We start from the raw sequence: 18,971 nt of genomic DNA on the forward strand, positions 1-18,971 counted from the left end.
ACACTTTCTGCACATTCTGCATGTTCTTTTTTCCGCGCTTCGGTGATTACAGATCCCATTTCGACATCTTGCGCCTGCTGAAAACGCTGCGATGCAACCCATCCCCACCCGTCCCCCATTACCGGGACAAAGTGCAACCTCACGGCCTGACCGAATGGGACGCGCCTCGTCTTGGCATCAGAAACATCAGCCGAGCCGCGAGAGCGAGCTCGCGTCCAACCAACAAGGACAGGGAGAAAGCACCGACCAGAGCGATTTCCCGGGGGGGGGTCTCGAGATGGTCCCAGGTCAGCCTGGTGGAGGAGTTGGCATAGGGCCAGCCAAAAGCATCTTCATCGGCAACGTAACATGGACATGTGGGCACGATGGATGACGGGCATCTGCAGCCGCGTTCCCGCTCAAGGTCACCTTTTCTTTCGCTCACGTTACATGCATTGCGCGTTCCGATATAAGTATGGCCGGAAATCGCCACCGATGACCAGGCGGGATCACGCTGTGATGCCACGCTGAAGGGAAACGGTCGGCTCCCCGTGGCCACAACAGCATCCCCAGAGCTGTGATGATCCCTCTGTGGTGATGTGACAAGTGGGGCCGGGAGAGAAACCGTTTCCGGGCCGCGCCAACGCTTTCTTCCGTTGGTTCCCGTCGGCGGCGGCGCACCGTGCGGCAAAAAACGACTTGGACGCGGAAGCGAAATGCCTCCCTGCTCTCCTTATTCTCTGCTCGCCGGGCCGACATCACCAGGAAGAACAAAACCACGACCAACAACCGAGGACCCATGCTTATCCGAGGACCTCATTCGGGTCCTTACCCATCATCCTCGCCCGCCCGCCCGCTGGTGCGCTTACCTTGATTGCTTTCCGGCTGGGGGTGGGGGGGCGTTGGTAACCTGGTCTGCAACCACGCGTCTCACAGGCGCAGCCCATGCGCCAAATTTGTGGATTGAGGAATTCTGGGGGAACAGATGACGGACATCCGCCTGCTTGACCACGCGGCTGTGTCGTAGATCGTCGTTGATTCGGGCGTTCTGCTGAAGAAACGACAAAGGTCCCTGGTTCTCGGTCTGGGACCCAACCGGTGCGACTCCAACCCTTTGTAACTCGAACTGTCATATGCTTGGTGTACTGTGTGACTTTGCGTTAACTAGCCAGAGGAGGGGGCAAAAAGAAACACCCCCTACCCTCCCAACATCAACTCGCCAAGGGGCGGCCCACCAGCCGTCCAGGTCGTCCCAAGTACCCGGCGTTGGTGGCGTCCCGAGGGACTATTGGCCTTTCCCTAACCCGAAAGGCCGGCCAGGGTCGATTGGGAGGTCGAGACGATCTGGAACTGGTTTCACAACCTGAGCACAACTGACTGGCTGGTTGGTTCTCTTGCTGGCTGGCTGAAAGACAGGGGAACTCTCCTGACGCTGAGACTGTCATGGCAGCGCACCATCTTCCGAGACCGTTCCCCACGAGCCGTCCCCCTCCTGAGCTTCCAGTCGGTTGGGCCAAAGAGAACTCGCCCCTGTGGAACTTTCCAACATGCCCCGCAAACAGTGTGCGACGTCTCGCGGCGGTCTCTCCCACGCGGCCGTGAGACTTTGATGCGGCCGGCCCGGCCTTCCGTCTGCCACGAGCTGCCGACGTACGGAGTTCGTTCCCGATGGGGGAAAACACACGCTGGGCAAGAGCATACGGCTCCCAAGTGGTTCCGTCTAACATCGTTCTGGAGACGTACTGCGTACATAGTAGTACACAGGACAAGCCTGCCGTTTCCGCACAGAGTCTGGCCGTCCGGGCATCACGGCCGGGAGATGATGAGGCTTGCGCCACCCGCGCCGTGCGCACTGTGTCATTGACATCCCGTTCAAGGTCTGAAACACAAGGCAGGGTGATCACGTTGTGGCGGTTCCTTCATCCTGGTTCCGAAGTTCGAGGGGGCGGATGTTTAATTGCAGAGAGGGGGAAAAAACAACACCACCTGTGCAAGCTTCTGGATTCGACAGTGGGAATGTTGGACTTTGCAGAAGAAGAAGCAACGCAGTTGCGGAATTTGGTGATCATTACTCAATGTGGTATCATTTCAGTTTCTCATCGAGCTTGTCTTGTGTCTCTGAGTGAACTCGGAGGATGTACGGTGGAAACCAGGGAAGAAACATGATGTCAACAATGCCCTGAACATCATGTAAACAACCTCCCTCCCTCCCTCCCCCCCGGCTCACACAGGACGGGAGGCAGCCAGGGAAGAAAGAGAAGGTGGCGACGGGGAGCTGCATCTTGTCCTCCCCTCCTGGTCATCATCTGATGTGGTGTAGACGGAAGAACTCGGGTTCCTCCTAGATGACGGGGGAGGTGACTCTGGTCGGTCCCTCGCGTCCTCTTTTTCTTTATGGCTCCACTGATCACGCCAAAGACGGCGACTGCCCTGCCCCTCTGGGAGTACTTCCTTTGCTCATAACAGCGTGGTTGACACCATTGTTGAGCCATCTCACGTGCCAGGAACGTGGGCCGCCCTTGGCGATGTGCTTGATATGTCGTATGAACGGGATGAATGGAGCTTCAGGAACAATCTAGATGGGCCATCTTTCTAGAAGAGGATATTCAGGTGCTGAAAGAGACACGTAGGCCCGTCAGAGAAATAAAGAGCTTGTGCCACTCATAGCTTCTGGACGGGCGAGTTTCCGCCGGTGAGGGGGGGCTAGGGGATTGACGGCCATGAGCTCACTGGCCTGTGACGAACAAGAGAGAGCGGTTCCCACCTGGTGTCGCCATTGCTCCCAGCCCTTTGATGACTGGTCTCGCTTGACGCTGCGTCCTCGCGAAATGAAGGAGGCTGGTTGTCTTGGGTTGAAAGAGTACGTCCTCAAGAACGCCATCTCATATGAATGAGACAGTCGTCATATGAGCGACCGGTTTCTGTCCCCCTATGGGGTTGTTCGTGGCAACGGAGCATAAAGTGTACGTGGTTAGGTCGAACAGGTGAGCATAACCTCAGACGGTCAGGTGATGACTGCTCCTTGACTGCCGACGCCCACAGGGTTGGGCTCCTCCGGAGCCAAGGTATGGGCTCATGATAATGAAAGGGCTGTCACAGCAAGCGCATTACGTCAATGACGACGACACTGGATAGAACTGGCGCGGTTGTTGATTTTAGGCACACGCTGTATGGAGAGATACATCCCATCGTGAATTGCCTTCCCTGATGCTCAGCATTACCTGCCGGAAGACGTGTGAGCAAAAGAGATTCACTTCGGCCCGGAGCCAAGGCCCGACGGGATTTGTTGAAACCCGCAAAGAACGTAGCGTAGAGGAACTCTAGTGAAGTAGGAACGCAGCTGGTCTACCCTACAAGACCATCATGGGCACCAAGCTGGTGCAGGTCAAAGCTGGAAACATTCCCCAAGCTCTTGGTGTCATTTATCAGGTAGCACATGAAGCTTCATGAAAGCCTAGAGACTTCACGTACCCATCGAAGCCACAATGGAAACCAAAGCTCGAGCGGACATGCAAGCGAGAGAGGGCCAGGCGAGAAGCTGTACCAAACAACATCCTGAACCAAGGGCCGGCTCTCGGTCGAGGCTCGACGAGCCTACATGGCGGGTATACGGACAGGCCAGATTCCCAACGAGTCAAACGAGGATGAGGAGGCTCGAGCGGCGTTCCAGAACAGCCCGACATGGAAGAATAGACTCGTCGACATAATAGCCATGCGATCCCAGTCCACGTGGGTTGGGTTACGTCAACGTGATCAGCATACCTGGGCCCAATGCTGATACTAGTAACATGTAGGTCCAAGGTTAAGTCGTCTAGACCACCACCAAGGATAAGGGGCTTCCACGTCCCGACAGACTGGATACCCCTCGTCCTCGTCCGCAGCAACTACGGGCCCGCGCATGAATGACACAGGGCAGATGGAGACGAGGAGTTTTTTTCTGGAAGCCATCGGCCAGGATCCACGAGACCCGACCAGCTGGTAAAGGCCTAGTGATCAGCTCGTCAGGTACCCACTCGAACTCGCGCTCGGGGTGAGCGAGGATGTGATACTTATGGCGGGTCTGAGATCGACGACCCGATCTCTTTGAGCTCGACCGGCCCTGGACCAGGTCCACCATCCCCGCTTCGGTGCGCGACGGGAGGTACAAGTGCCGCAGCTTGGCCCCATCCAACGAGACTCGGTTGAGGACAGTAGGGTGGAAATACGGGATCGGCCATGCCGCAGCGGGCCATGTCAGGCTTACAAGGTCATGTCACTTGCCAGACTTGCCCATCAAGGCTTCTAGAATATCGTGGATGGACATTCCCTTGCGTCGAGATTCCTAAGTCCCTCTATGTACGGCATTTTGCAATCCACGGGGATGCCTATGTCATGAACGTCGGCAGAACTAGCAGGGGTGTTCCTGGGGATGAGAGCAGTGTCATGAGGTTTCGGCCCCGAAGGGTGCGCCCTCGAGCAAGAAGACGACGCATCGACTCCCGTCGTGTCATGAGGAAGGGCCCGCCTGTGAGATCTGCGGACGTGGGGAGCAGACAGCGGCAACCGTCGGTAGGTGACGTGAGCGCCAGGCACATGACGTCAGTAAGGTAGGTGGATTTCCAGGTTCTAGTCCATCAGAACGTGTCTCTCTCCACCATAGTACCCCATCAACGAATTCGATCTTTGAACTGCCGGCCTTAGATCCGCACTAGTGGCGAAACATAACCATATTCAAGGATAGGCGTTCCCGATAGAAAGTCGACACCATCGCCAGGACAACTAGTAGAGGAGCTTCTCTTTGTTCATGGGAACACCGGAATGGTGGAGCTCGTGCTACCCCTTCCTCTTGCTCCGACTTGAAAAAAAATACCCCACGATCGCTAGCAAGATGGACGTAGGGGCAAGCGGGCCGCTGATCCTCGCTCCTCCACACCGGATGCACCGCAGTCGACTAGTCCGTGCGATCCGGGGAACCGAGCGAGTCGACGGGAGTGAGGAACTTTCGTTGGTTGGCGAAGGATGGAGGAACTGCAAGCGCACGGGGCACACAGACAATGTCGTTCGACGTGGCCGTGGGCATACTCCGGTACGCCGAGGGGTCCCGGTCCTGGTAGGTTGGTCAGAGCTCCCGACATCCACAAGTAAGGCGGATGGAGAATGCTCATGTGGACCGGCTGCTGATCGACTGTATCACCAATCAACAGCCTACACTACATACATGGACTAGGAGCTCTGTCATGCCTCCGGCTGATCGACTGTCCGTCCGCCAGCTGCGACGGGGTGTGGTTGGGTCGCAGCAGGTGGCCGCGTTGCTACTGGGACCCCTCTCTCCTCTTTGTCCCGTCGCCCCCATGCCGGTCCATCCCCGCCAAACGGGTCGGCACCGACACCCGAACCTGTTCACCTCCGTGTGCTCGCGCCGCACGAGCGTTTTATCCATCCAGCTCTGCAGTCCAACAGGAGGAGCGGGGCGGGGAGGGGAAAGCCATGAGAAAAAAAGCCAACCTGCATGGAGGTGTGGCACTCGTTAACGCGACTCGCCGATTGATGGAGCTTTTTTAGCCTCTGCTTTTTCGCCTGGTCGGATCTGACTTCGCAGATCCCGACGAGCCAAGAGGAAGAATGTCCTGCGTAGGTTTACACTCACTAGCGTACGCAGTAGTGTAGCAGGTCGGTGGCCTACATACACTAAGCCGCAGACTGCTGGTCTTCGCTTACTCGGCTACTGCCGTCGCCCTGGGTTGGCCGCCCCGCCTGGGAGGGGTCCGAGTCTGGAGCTCGGGCCGGAAGGCATTTCTTGCCTGGGTTACATCGCCAAAGGTCAACGCCAACATTGGAGCTTGTCAGCTTGGCATGGGCATGGCGGTGCGGTGTGTGAGAGCCACCTGCAAAACACGCCTGTCTCCGCCTTACGTTATCTTGATCCGTCGATTGTCGGATCGGCATATCTCGAGCTAATCAGCGGGTTGTTGGGGTTGGATAATCAGGAATGCCTTTGTATCTCTATCACGAGCAGTGCCGCGCTCGCTTATCGAGGCTTCCTTGAGCGCAGACCGCAGACGCCATCATGATAGCCCATGACGGGGCCTGGTGTCTGGTGGACATGTCGACGAGGACGTGGCAGGGCAGGGAGAAACGGGGAAAGACATCCATCCACCGGAAGAGCCCTGATGCATCCGTCACGCAGACTTTGGGGGCCGGTGCACCTTTTGTCATCCGTCATTATCGGATCCTGCAGGTTTCCCAGCTTCCAGTTGGTTTTTTTTTTTTTTTTTTTTTTTTTTTTTTTTTTTTTTTTTTTTTTCGCTTGGTTTCCTGAGGCAATGATGTCTTCCCCCCCCCCCCCCCCCCCCAAAATCGAGAAACCGCAAGATTCAAAATGCGGGTCGCGGTGATTGGCTGGCGGCAAAAAAAGCTGCAACCCCGGGCGGGAAACAGCAACCGCGAGGCAAGGACCGGCTGGGGGCCAGACCGTGGCTGATTGGCCGCGGGGGGCGGCCGGCTGTGTCTTGGCGCGTCTTGCTTGACCGGACCGCTCGCCTTGTGGCAAGTCCCGCTGCTAAGCAAACCGCCGCTCTGCACCTCAGCCAACGAGAGGCCACCGTTTCGAACCATCTCTCTCTGGCCAGGGAAGGAGGGCGAGTGAGATTGGAGAGAACCAGCGGTCCACCTGCGCCGGTCATATTCATGTACCGACTGTCATGGCTGAGGTGATGCGGAAGAGGGATGAGGCCCTGTTGCTTCCATGCCATGCGATGCCATGCGATGCCATGCCATGTCATGCCAGGGATGTCCAGCCCTCCTCCACGCGTCCACGCTTTTACAGTACCTCCCATGACTCCAAGCCCTCCATGCTTCACGTAGAAACCATTTGTGTTGATTACCTGCCTTTGCGAGGTCCTGGGCTGAACATCCCCGTCGGGTACCTCATAAAGCCACCTGGTAGGCCAGAAGACGGGTCACCTACGGAGCGATGTTGTCATAGGAGGGCTGAGCCGGGCGTGGTTGGGACTTGGGTCCTTCAGGTCTCGTGCGCAGCATGCTGCGTAGGGAGGGACTTTAGGAATGGGCTGGGAGAATAGACTAGAGAGACGGCGTCGATGGCTTGGGATTTTTCTTTTCTGGTGGCGTCGGGGAGGTGCCCGAAGCTGGGGGACGCACTTGACCATTTCGACACGGCGCATGCTGTCGTTTTTGGGCTGCCGTTGAAATTCCTAGATTCCCAGTTTGTCAAGTTGACATGCTCCCGTCTCTGGGGTCCCTCCCTTAAGAGAAGGGCTGCGTCCTTCAACCTAACGCCCCCGGCCCTCCGTCCCCCAAAAAGCAGCACCGCGTGGCAAGGACCCGACGCTAGGGGCTCACCTCTGTTTTCCACATTTCCCACCTTTTTTTGTCGTTCCCGTCCACTCCCGCGTGCGTCTCGAGACCCAAATCACCCGGAGGCTTGTGCTTTCTTGTTCATCCTCGGCTCTCTGGCAAAGCGTGGTTTTACGCTTCTTGTACTGGCGCCTTCTTCACTGGACCTCGTCCCTCTTCTCTCAGGTTCCCTGGCAACTCGCATCATCCTCCACTTCCACTCCCACCCCCCACCACAAGCAAAGCAAAAAGAAAACCCACATCCCCTCCCCTTGGCCTGGTACACGCCAGTCTAGGAGCGACCGGGGAACCCACCCTGCTGCACTCGTCAATACTTTGCTCCACCGCCCCCCGTCATCGTCAAAGGGCGAGCCCATCCACCGCCCGTCTGGAACTGCCTAACAGCGACCCTGGTCTCTCTTGGTCTCGTTATCCCTCTTGCCGTTCCCACCATTTCCCGCCATCCACCGAACTCTCGCCGCCCGACGCCGAAACCACACACACTGTTACATCTCGACACCACACTTTCTCGTCGATCTTTTCTCCTGCCGAGCTTCTTCCCCTTCTTCCCCTTCGACGCTCATCGATCCAGACCCGGATCAGCCCGCCCATTTTGGTTTCCTTTCCCCTTTACAGGACGGTCCTTCACACTTCAGCCCCTCATCGGCTGGTCCAAGCTCCTGCCCGAAGCTCGGTGCCTCTTCTCTCGCCCGCCCGCCCGCCCGCCCGCCCGCCCAACTCTCGTCCGAGAACGGCACAACATCACCCCTGACAATCCACAACAAGCCTAGACACTCCCTAGACACGACCTCGAACGCTTTCTCCGGCGACTCAATCCGCCGAAACCACATTCAAGATGGCCGGCAAAATGGTGCTGTACAAGCTGGTGGTGCTCGGGGACGGCGGCGTAGGAAAGACGGCCCTCACCATCCAGCTCTGCCTGCAACATTTTGTTGAGACGGTATGCCTTCATCCCCATTGAATTCTCGTCCCGCCCCCGGACCGAACCCGCGCCGCCGCGGCTCGGGACGCTGCGGCTCCGCACCGCACGCACGGCTTGCTGACATGTCATCTCGAAAAAAACAGTACGACCCGACAATCGAGGACTCGTACCGGAAGCAGGCCGTCATCGACAACCAGGCGTGCATGCTCGAGGTGCTCGACACGGCCGGACAAGAAGAGTACACTGCGCTGCGCGACCAATGGATCCGCGACGGCGAGGGCTTCATCCTGGTCTACAGCATCTCTTCGCGCCAGTCCTTCACGCGAATCAAGCGCTTCCATAGCCAGATCCAGAGGGTAAAAGAGTCAACCGCTTCCTCTCCATCCTTCCCGGGGTCCCCAATCTCGGCCGCCAGCCCCGTGCAGGTGCCCATCATGCTTGTCGGCAACAAGAGCGACCGCATCGCCGACCGTGAGGTTTCGACCCAGGAGGGCCACGCCTTGGCCCGCGAGCTGGGCTGCGAGTTTGTCGAGGCCTCGGCCAAGAACTACATCAACGTCGACAAGGCCTTCTACGACGTGGTTCGTCTCTTGCGCAAGCAGCGCCAGCAAGCCGCCCAGCCCCTGTCGCCCACCGGCAGCAGCCGCTACGACTCGCGGAGGACAGACTCGAGCATCCTGTCGGAGAAGAGCCGGGGGCGTCGGGACCGTGGTGAGCGCCGTCGCGGCGGCTGCGTCATATTATGAGCGGCCACCCGAAAGGCGCCTCTCTCTCGCGTTTTCGGACCCTCACCGGCTCCCGCAGGGCGAGGAAGCGCACACCGCAGGCTTGCGCAATTCGTCGCCTGCCTGACCGCGCATCCACACCTTCGCGGCGCATGAGGCATTCGGGTCCGAGAGAAAGGCACAAGTCGCTTCGTCTCTGCGGAAATTCTGCCAAGCCCATTTTCGGACTTTTTGCTCCTCAGTGGCAAACATTCCACGACAATTGGTTCGATGACATCGGCTTTCAACTGTTATTGACCATTTTGCAACCTTTCTTGCTCATACCCATCATTTCACTTATCTATTTTCCTTTTCTTTTTTTCGATTTTTTTTTTTTTTTACACTACGAGCCGCACACACACGCGCGCGCGCGCACGCACACGCACACGCACGCACACACGTACACATCACCGATTCTTTCTCATACGGCGAATGGCGCATGAACCAAAAGAGAGGGGCATCACTGGAAAAGAGGGGCGTACATTATCCGTCTGAAGGAGGGAAGGGGTGCATTCATTTCCGGGTACTTGTCCTTTTTGGAAGGAGGGGAGAGGCAAAGACAGGAACCACAACTTTGGAAACATGTCGCGGTTGGGTTGAGTGGGATGCAGGCTAGGGGTTGGGCTGATTAAGCCGAGCCAGGGCAAGTTTAATGCGTTTGACCGAGTGGGGGAGAGGAAGAAGCCCCCAAGTCGGTCGAGGCTAGGTGCTGAGGTGGGAGTGTGTGTGTGTGTGGGGGGGGGGGGGGGGGTACCCGGAGGAGCAGATGGACTGAGGAAGGAATTGAATTGGGCTGGAAAATGCTCCAGACAATCCCGCGATGTCGATGTGTCGGGAGGCTCGCTGTCGGAGAAGGAACCCTTGGAAGAGGAGGCTACAGCACACAGTGGGTTCTGATCAGGGAATTGAACTACCTTAGGTCCTACGTATCGAGTACAAACTGAGGTTTGCCCTGCTTGATGGGAAGCGATGTTGTTTTTTGGTTGTTTGTCTGCTGCTAACCAGTTGACGTGACGCCTGTTCCTTTCAAAATCACCAATTCATAAAATTCCCGTCGGTTGGTGATGGCGGCTGGCGCCTAGGGGTGAACTTCACGTCACATCAAGGTCACATCTGCTAATATCGGTTCTGCCACGAGTCATCAAACCGGCTGCACGCCGACGTTACTTTTACCAAACCGCGGCTGTGGTAGGTACGGGAAGTGTATCCGGAGGGGTAGGCTGGCAAGGAGCAGCTTCTTTGGGTTTGCGTGGGTGCCTGAGTGCCCCTCACGAAGCTGCTTCCCAACAGGAGGGTTGATGGTGGGTTGGGTGGTAGTGGTAGATGTGACCAGGGGCGGGATGAAGATTTATGTGTGTTATCGGTGGTGTGCCTGGCGTTGTTGGCTGATGTTGGCTCCCGTCGCTCAGACTGGCTTCGGGCTGGGGCTGGACAGACTGCCTTGGGGGCCCCAAACGGTTCAACGGCTCGGTTGGATCCATCCAAACATCTTACGGGCTTACTTGCTTTCGCATGCAGCACCTGTGTCCAGGACCAGACGGACACCCGGGGCGCTCTCGCCCACCAGGGCAGGCAACGGGCCTCGTCCCGTGCGAGCGCCATTGGCATGTGCCGTGCAGACGGCAAAGGAAAAACAAGAACGATGCCTCGGCGACATGGGATGGGGGAGGGTGGACGCTCCCCGAGCTGGTGTGTGTGTCGCTCGGGTCTAGATCGTTTCGGCCTTTGAGTTTTCATGCGTCGGGGGTTCGGGCTTGTGATGCTCATGGTACCACCCTCGACAGGACCCCCACCGTCGGACGCAAAAACGGTTCAACAGCACGAGGTGTTGGCATCTGACAATTAACATCTGACGGCGGCGGGGGTGGACATTTCGAGACGGAGGTTGCGAAACCGAGAACAACCGGGACCGAACGGCCTGGCCAGGTCGAACCAGCTAGTTAGTTTGCAGTGCCTCAAGCCACTCGAGGCTTAGCCCCCCGTCCCCCAACTTTGGGAGGGGGGGCCCGGGGAGGGGAGGGAAGGCCTGGGTTGGCAACAAAGGTGGGGACAGATCTGCGCCGGCATCCCGTAGGGTCGGGCCAATGAGGATCTCGATGGACTTTGACGGTTCGCCGATCCGCCTGCGTCTCGGGCACCTTCACAATCACCCCCCCCCCCCCTCTTTCCACTAAACGACTCGCGATTCCTGGAAACGGAAAGCAGAAGAAACCGGTGCAAAACCACCAACCACACGATATCAAGCGAATACTATAGACGATTGATCCCCGAGAGCTCCTTTAGGAAGCGGGGGGGAGAAAAGGGGGCGCTGCCCGTGATGAACGGATACTTCAGACGAAATGGAAACGGGAAGCAGGCAGCCTAGGCAGACGCAGAATGACGGGGCTCCATGTGAACCTTGATGGCCAGGCTACGTCTCGTACTTGGGGGCGCTTCGAGAGAGTGCCTTTTTTTTTCGGACAAGTTTTGTCGCCACGCTCGACCTAGGCCACACAGCAGGCCAACACGAGATCTACGTATAGTACCTAGGGGCATTTCACAGCTGACCTGAAGAAACGACGGGGTCGGCGCTTTCGCGGGGACCTCGCGTCCCGCTCCTGTTCTCGCGTCTTGGTCGGCGCTTTATTTTTTCTCTCTCTCTGTGCAAAGACGACCGAAAGGCCGAGATAGGCGGTGCTTGACTCAGGGTTGAGGCTGAGCGTGCTCCGGTATTGTTCTTGTTCCAGCGTTGCGCTGACGTGCGTTTCGCCCCGCCCTCTCTGAAAGCACCTCAGCTTTGGAGTTTCACTGCCATTACATACATTACCTAACCCATGGCCAGCTACTGCCTCCCTAGGTAGCTGGTTTGGGATGTTTGGGTCTGCTTCCCCCAGCCTCGGCCTGCGGGCTCCCGGGACCACCTAGGCTCGGTTGGTCGTTGATTTGCTTAGCTCGTGACAAAAGGTCTCTCGGAGGGGCACAACGCTAGACTAGGCACGATAGTTGGGGGCTGGCAGCAAACCGGGCTGGGTCGGGTTCTCGCCCCTTCTTCAGCTCCCCCAGAGATACGACCAGTCTCCCTGCCGGGCCACGGAACCTGCTCCGGACGGCGCCCCCGGCTGCAGATCTCGCCGCTCACCGCCCCGGCAAGGCCCCACGCGGGCCCGGGAACTTGGTCCGGATTCGGCTCCTCGGCTGCCCTCTTGGGCGACCAACGCTGCGCTATCCTCAATAATAAGTCAGGGCTTTCTGACTGTTTTCGCCAAATACGTTGTGTGTTGGTCCTGAATATTGGGTAGGGAGGTAGGTCCCGAAGGCTGAAACGAAACAAGCACCAAGAGACATGCGGTCGGGGGGGAGAACAAGGTGGCGCCATGAGCCGCAGCTCGCATCAGCGCTTGCGAACAAACCATCCTGCTTCGTGTGCGCATGTAGCATATGTGCGGTGTACATACACGGCAACTAGCGTGCTGTAGTACATAGGTGTCGATGCCAACAACATTGACAACCGCCTGGCTTCCCACCACCCCCGTCAACCCCCGCCGCCCGACGAGGTCATGGAGAGAGCCACGTGGGGGTGGAAGGACAACCCGCGTCGCGGCAACGCAACCCGGCTGGACGCGTCCTTCCTGCCACGGCCGTGCATGAGAATCGGCGGCGATTTCACCATTTCACATCAGGAGGTCTCCCGCTCTCTCATCCCCCACCTTTCCGCGCATCGGGTCCCAGGTTGGGTTTAGCTCTGCGGGCAATAACCTTAACATCACCTCCAGCGTCGGCTAGATGCATGGGGTGGAGGAAACGCGATGGCGTGCTTCTTGCCGCCTCGCCAAGCTCGCGAGAGGCGCGGCTGTGAGTTTCGTAGCATCTCGCGGCAGTTACTCTCTCCCACGCCCGGCAGACATACTGGACACGGTCGGTGGTCGCTTGGGGGGGGGAAACGTGGGCAGGATCTTTGTATCCATTTGCCCTGCTGTAATAATTATCCCACGCGCGTGCTTCAAGGGGCCCAAAAGGGCCAAGGGGAACCGCGCATTCTTGCTTTCTTGGTGCTGAGCCCGGCGATGGCGCCCGAGTGTGTGTGTGTGTGTGTGCGCGCGCCTGTGTGCACGTATATATGTGTGGTTTGCTTAGAGTGTATTCTATGTGTATGGTAGCCGACCTCTCCATGTGCACCATGCCTACGTTAGGAAGGTCGGAAGGGGGCTAGGAACGTTAAGCATTAGAGGAAATATTAGATACCAGACATCTCCTGCCCGATGTGTATCAACGTCCGAGTTGTCGGGAGACGAATGGGAGGAGAGAATAATTTTTCTCACTTCTGCGAAGGATCGTGCTTGAGACGCAGATAGTGAAGTCCATACCCCGTTTGCGATGTTCCAAACCTATTCCCCCCCCCCCCCCCCCCACCTTGGCGTGATCTGCCACGCTGACATGCATGCCTTGGGGCCACCCCGTTCGGGTCACAGCGGAGTTTCCCGCAGCTAGCCAACGTCCTCTCGTTAACGATATCCTCGTTGGACAGCACCGCCGGCCTCGAAAATTTCCTTTACGTTAGCGTTGGCGGCGGGAAACGGGCATCCTCTGTGGCTTTTTGACGCCTTGCGCTTGGTTCGCCTGGCCCAGAGGATCCGGAGTGGTGGTTGAGCGGTCGGCAGCTCTGGGCAAGATCGTTGCGAAGCCACGGTTGAAGAGAATGCTACGGAGCGGTCCCTTATGGCGGCAATTGTTCTGACCGGGTCGGGAAGCCTAGGTATCGAGGTCGCTATCATGCAACTTGGGAGAAGGTCTTGGTTTCACTACCGGCGGATGTTGTAGCTCCCCTGACGAAATAAGGGGGCCATTAGACGGCATCTTAAGTTCTAGGCATGCGAGAGCAAAGCAAAGTAGCCAGGGGCCTCGGCTGTTCGCAAACAACTTCAGGGCAAGACATGACATTAGGGCTTTTGAGGCCTCAAGTAGAAGAGGATGAGATTCCTTGTCTCCATACTAGCTGGGTCCAGCGTGTCTGTGGCAGTTGTTCAAGCACAATTCTTCTTCCTCGTTTCGACAGCAGCCTGGTTCTTCACCTTATTCATAACTGTAGGAGCACCTGAGCCATCTCAGTGCCTTGTCATGTTGTCATGAGAAGTTCGCTCTTCAGCAGAAGGTGGTCCGCAATGCCCAGGTGCTAAGTGCCTGACCATAGCAAGACGCGCTCTGCGAAAATGGAGTTTCGGTCATTGTTAAATGGAATCCAAATCCTTGGGTACGTGGGCATGGCCCTGACTGCGCTTTGTTCGTCCTTGATCAAGAAAATGCCACTTATGGCGGGCGAGGATGCTATGCTCTGCCAGTATGTATGTATCTTGTTCCTCCCGGTGTCTGATTCCTCAATACCTCATCCCGGTGCATTTGAGCACGGCCCGTAGACATTCCAATGCCTCCCTCTTCGAGCCATATGCTCGAGTGGATGGCAGGCTGTTGTTCATCCCAGACACGCACCGTCATTACACAGAGCTGCACCTTGCCGCGGCATCAACTGGTGAGTGGCAATGTCTTACTCCTTCGGTTTCACAGCACGCTTATCCTTCACTTGGAATAGATCTCCTGGCCAACGGATGGTTCGTATCTCTGCCACGTCTCACAAAAGTACGCAAGGCGAGAACCGACCGGCCCACCAAAATGGCAGCGATCATAACCATAGTGGGGTGAGTAATAACTACTCTTCTCTCCTTGTTTCTGGCACGGAAAGCTGCGCGGCCAGGCGACGGTTCACCGGGTAGTCAATGTCTCACCAACCCGTGAGCCACCAAAGTTCCTAGACAGCATGGAGTTGGTGTCGCGTGTACGTGAAGGACCAAGTGGGCTTGCAACCATCTCTTGTTTGTTGTTTTTATTCTCTGATGTTCGCTTCTATGGACAGATGGCTGAATCAAGGGCATCTGATTATCATGTGTTCTCGGTGATACTCTGGACGAACAAGAGGACAGGAAGCTGGGGTCTGGGACTAGCTGCGAGCACGCATGACAAGGAGAGAGGGAGAGTGTGGAAAGGAACTAAGGCTACGCCAACCATATGCAAGATGCAGAGCAGCCTCCGTCGAGTGTCTAGGACCTGATCTCACCTTGGGATTGGATGAAAAAGAGGGAGGCACCCAATGGTCAGAACCACCCAAAACAACCGTGACAACAGAGTCTTGACCGGAGTAGGCCTGTGATTGCCCGATGTTGTTGCAGAGGCTATGCGCAGTCCGATTCTCAACCGTACAACTTACCCGGTCAGACACAGCATGGGAAGTATCTTATCCTTAGACGAACAAACGCAAGTGTCCCCTCCTACATCAACCGTACTTCACGGCCCCCCTTCGATCCCATCAGAAAAACCCCAACTATCTGACCGTGAGCTACACTCACTGCATGTATGGTGTGCGTGCATAGGCACCCAAGTGACAGAAGTCGTAATAAAACCGTCCATCCATACGTACTTCAAAGGGTAGGACAGGAACACTATAGCCATGCAGTCATATTACCGCAACAGGCACTTGGAAAGCCGGGATGGCAAGCCGGGTTGAAGCGACGCTCGCTGTGTAACCGCGCACGCATGGACGTCTTACATCTGTCATTGCACAAAGTAGGCAGCCAGGAGGGGCATCCAAAGCGGGAGGGAAACGAGCCACCGGTGCACCGTGTAGGTGTAGAGCCATGGGAGGGACGGAGGAAGGGCACAGAGAGGGCAAGGAAGGGAAAGCGGCCAGGATCTTTCAGTTCCTGGTGAGGAGACGAATAGTACTTTGAGATGGCCGCAGGACGCAAAGGGCTTCTCACTACCCAAACCGCACGTATACACAGCCAACACAGCGACACACATGAAGCTGGGACACGGAGAGCATTCTCGTTGTAGCGGAGAAACAAGGTCAGGGATGGTCCACTGAATCGCGGATGTTAATAACATACCAAGAGAGCCAAAGGGTGACATATCCAAGGACACCGCGCCTCGACTGTAGAAAACACGGGTTCAGAACCTAGGCCTGTTCATGACCGCGCCCCGTACCGCACGTGCCCAAAGACGCATCCGACAATGTCCGCGGAGGGCCCGGGATAATACCGATTGCAGGATCCGGCCTTGACGGCATCCAAGGCATCGAGGCCCGTTCCCATGCCGGCAGTCTCCATCACTTACAAGAATTGGCGGCCACGGCAGCCCCTCTCATCCATGCGGTCAAGGTCACATTGCCCGACGTCATTCACACCCAGCAGCATTCAAGAATAAAAAGGCACATGACCCCAACCGCCCAAACAGTGGGCATTCATTCCCAGACAAGCCAGTGCGAAGGCCGGGTGACTATTTCCATAACTAGGCCCCCTCCACAACGCTTGCTGCCTAGAAGGAACATAAAGTGATAGGATAGGGGACATATGCCAACCCCATTCGCGTCAGCATCTCGTAGGGCATCACAGAATGCCTCCCGTAGATATATAACAGTCAACAAGAAACCAAGCCGGACCAGGACCCATTTCCAAACAAGCCAAAGCCGCACCGGGCCAACTGTAGATAAAAAAAAAAAAAAAGGCAGGTATCCGTTCAAAAAGAGAGATAATTGCATGGTATACGCGAAAAAAAAAAAAAAACAAGCCAAAGGAAACCCAACACAAGAATATCAAACACATTCCACATCACTATGACATTGCATGCTCATCCCCGAACGGACTCCCCCCCCTGTCCTTCTCCAACGGGAGTGTGGAATCCCGCTGCGATGCTCGCCTTGTGGCCTCCTCAATGACGGCGCTCAAGCTTGTGGTGCTCCGGGTTGCCGACAGGGGCGGGTCCATGAATGGGCTTTCGACTTGGGGCGAATCCACGATAATGGTTGGAGTTGGCGAGTTGCGGACGGTTGAATCGGGCACCGCGGGCGCCGCGATGGATTCGGAGTCGGTCGTGGTGGCGGCGGTCTTCTTATCACCCTTCTTCTTGACGCTCCCGACACGGACGACCATGGCGCGGGCTGGCACGGCGGTGGCGGTGCTGGCGTTGTTCAGGAAGGTGGAGCCGACGCTGAAGGTGCTGCCGGCGGGACTCGGCGGGCGGGCGAGGCTGTACTTTTCGTAGTCGACAGTCGGTACGGGAGGGGTGGCGGTGCCGTTGGAGTTGTTGGAGTGGGCGGAGCGGACGCTCACCACGGCGGGCTTGGCGCGCATGCCCGTCTGGGCCGGAGCAACGATGACCGCGCTCTTACCATAGATGGTGGATGCGACGCTGGACCGAGGCGCGTACGAGGTGCGGGCGTATGAGGTGCGGTCCGAGAAGCCCGAAAAGGCCGAGTAGGTGGAGTCGCGGAGATCGCCGGGGACGAAGAAGTGCTCATCTTCGGTGCTCCGCGGGGTGCCGGTCGGGGACAGGCCCATGGGCATCGGGGGCACGGGGGGAACAAGCACGCTCGGGGACGGGGCGGCGCGGTTCGTGACACCGGGGATGTAAGCGATCTGAATGATGTTGGAGGCGCGGGTGAGCACGGTCGAGGCGATCGAGTGCCTTGTGTGCGTCGATGCGCGCAAGTCACGCTGTTGGGCAGACGACTTCTCGCGGGCGACGTCATCCTGCCTGTCATCCCACGCTTCCGTGGGGAGCGGCTGTCTCCGCGTCCTGACGCAGAACCTCCAGACCAGGTACGTAACCACGACTAGGACGGCAAGGCCGCCGATGACTCCGCCAGCGATGGCGCCAACGTTGGCGGATCGGCCCGAGTTGGTTCCTGACCCGGGGGCTGGGTCGACGGGCACGCATACCGTCCGCCGGCATTCCGTACAGTCTGTCGGTTGGATGATCTGGCACGCGGTCCCGGGCTCACAGGCCGGGCAGATGAGCTGTTTTGTCTGGTCGCATTGCACACACACCAGCGTCTTCTCGCGTTTCTCGACATTGACGTCCCCTAACGCAGCGTCAGCCAGTCCACTCCCCCTGTTCATCGAACAACGACACGGAATCGCCTTACACAAAGCGGGCTGGAGCAGGGCGGCCATTGTGATGCAATGGCCTACACGGCAAGTCGAGGTCGAGGTCGATAAAGGCGTATTCAGACAGGCACCTGGTTCTTGAGATTTGTGTGACGGACACCTGGGTGTTGCTGGTCCATCCACCCGTGTCGATCTTTCGCAAGCGAATCAAGCGGGGACCCCAATCGTGCGAGCCCCGAGTCGACAACCTCCGAGGGCCCAAGGAAACAATGAGAAGGAATGAAGCGTGCGAGAATGCGAGTTGCGAGTCGTGGCTGCAGGGCGACGATGTGGGCGATGTCTCGGGGAGTCGGTTTCGATTCGCAGCACGACGACTGAGGGAGAGAAACGAGCGACTGAGAGGCTAGCTCAAAAGAATGAAAAGAGAGAGGTAAAAAATCCGTCAAGGATGATGGCAAGGCCAATCAACCGAAGAGAATCATGAAAAGGTCCGTAACCACATTGGACGGGCGGTGTTGTCGAAGCGGAAACGAAAGAAGGCCGACAAGAGGGTTGACGCAGGAGTGGATGGCGACGAGGATGGCGAAGGTGAGCGTTGAGCCCTGGGAGCAAGGAGAGCGGAGAGAGAGACGGTGGAAAGAGGACGCCGGCCAGGTAGGACCCGCTTCCTTCAAACCTCATTTGCGGGAGGAACTCGGCCGAGCCACGCTGGTGCTCTGCGAAGGGCCCACAGCGGTATTGGCGAAACGGATGGAGGGCTGAACGCCACTCCGATTGGCTGCATGCCCAGGGCCTGGCCTCCCTTTGCCAGGGCACCGCGGTGGGCCAATTTCCCCTCGTTCTTCTCTGCCTTCTGTCTCTGGAAATCCATGGTCCGACCCTTGATCAATCTGCTGCCGCGCCTTTCGCCTTGAATGCGCCGTTGCTGCCCTCCACGCCCGGCCTCAAGGTTTTTGGCTAATATCGACAAATGGCACAATGCGTCAAGCTTTCACGGTTCCCGCATCTCTCGATGACCAGGAGGCTTCGACGGAAAGA

At 57.5% G+C, this 18,971-nt stretch overlaps 2 protein-coding genes across 2 annotated transcripts; one reads left to right on the forward strand and one right to left on the reverse strand.

Annotated features, from left to right (window-relative positions):
- Nucleotides 1-8,170: 8,170 nt before the first annotated feature.
- VTJ83DRAFT_7242 (uncharacterized protein) lies at nt 8,171-9,003 on the forward strand (the record flags this gene model as incomplete). Its single annotated transcript, XM_071014043.1, has 2 exons — nt 8,171-8,275; nt 8,401-9,003. 2 exons carry the CDS (start codon nt 8,171-8,173, stop codon nt 9,001-9,003), a joined length of 708 nt encoding a protein of 235 aa, XP_070863459.1.
- Nucleotides 9,004-16,658: 7,655 nt separating this feature from the next.
- On the reverse strand, nt 16,659-17,999 carry VTJ83DRAFT_7243 (uncharacterized protein; the record flags this gene model as incomplete). Its single annotated transcript, XM_071014044.1, has 2 exons — nt 16,659-17,908; nt 17,972-17,999. The coding sequence occupies 2 exons, from the start codon at nt 17,997-17,999 to the stop codon at nt 16,659-16,661; spliced, it is 1,278 nt and encodes a 425-aa protein (XP_070863460.1).
- Nucleotides 18,000-18,971: the final 972 nt, after the last annotated feature.

The sequence above is a fragment of the Remersonia thermophila genome, chromosome 7 (assembly GCF_042764415.1).
Source record: "Remersonia thermophila strain ATCC 22073 chromosome 7, whole genome shotgun sequence".
NCBI classification, from domain to species: domain Eukaryota; kingdom Fungi; phylum Ascomycota; class Sordariomycetes; order Sordariales; family Chaetomiaceae; genus Remersonia; species Remersonia thermophila.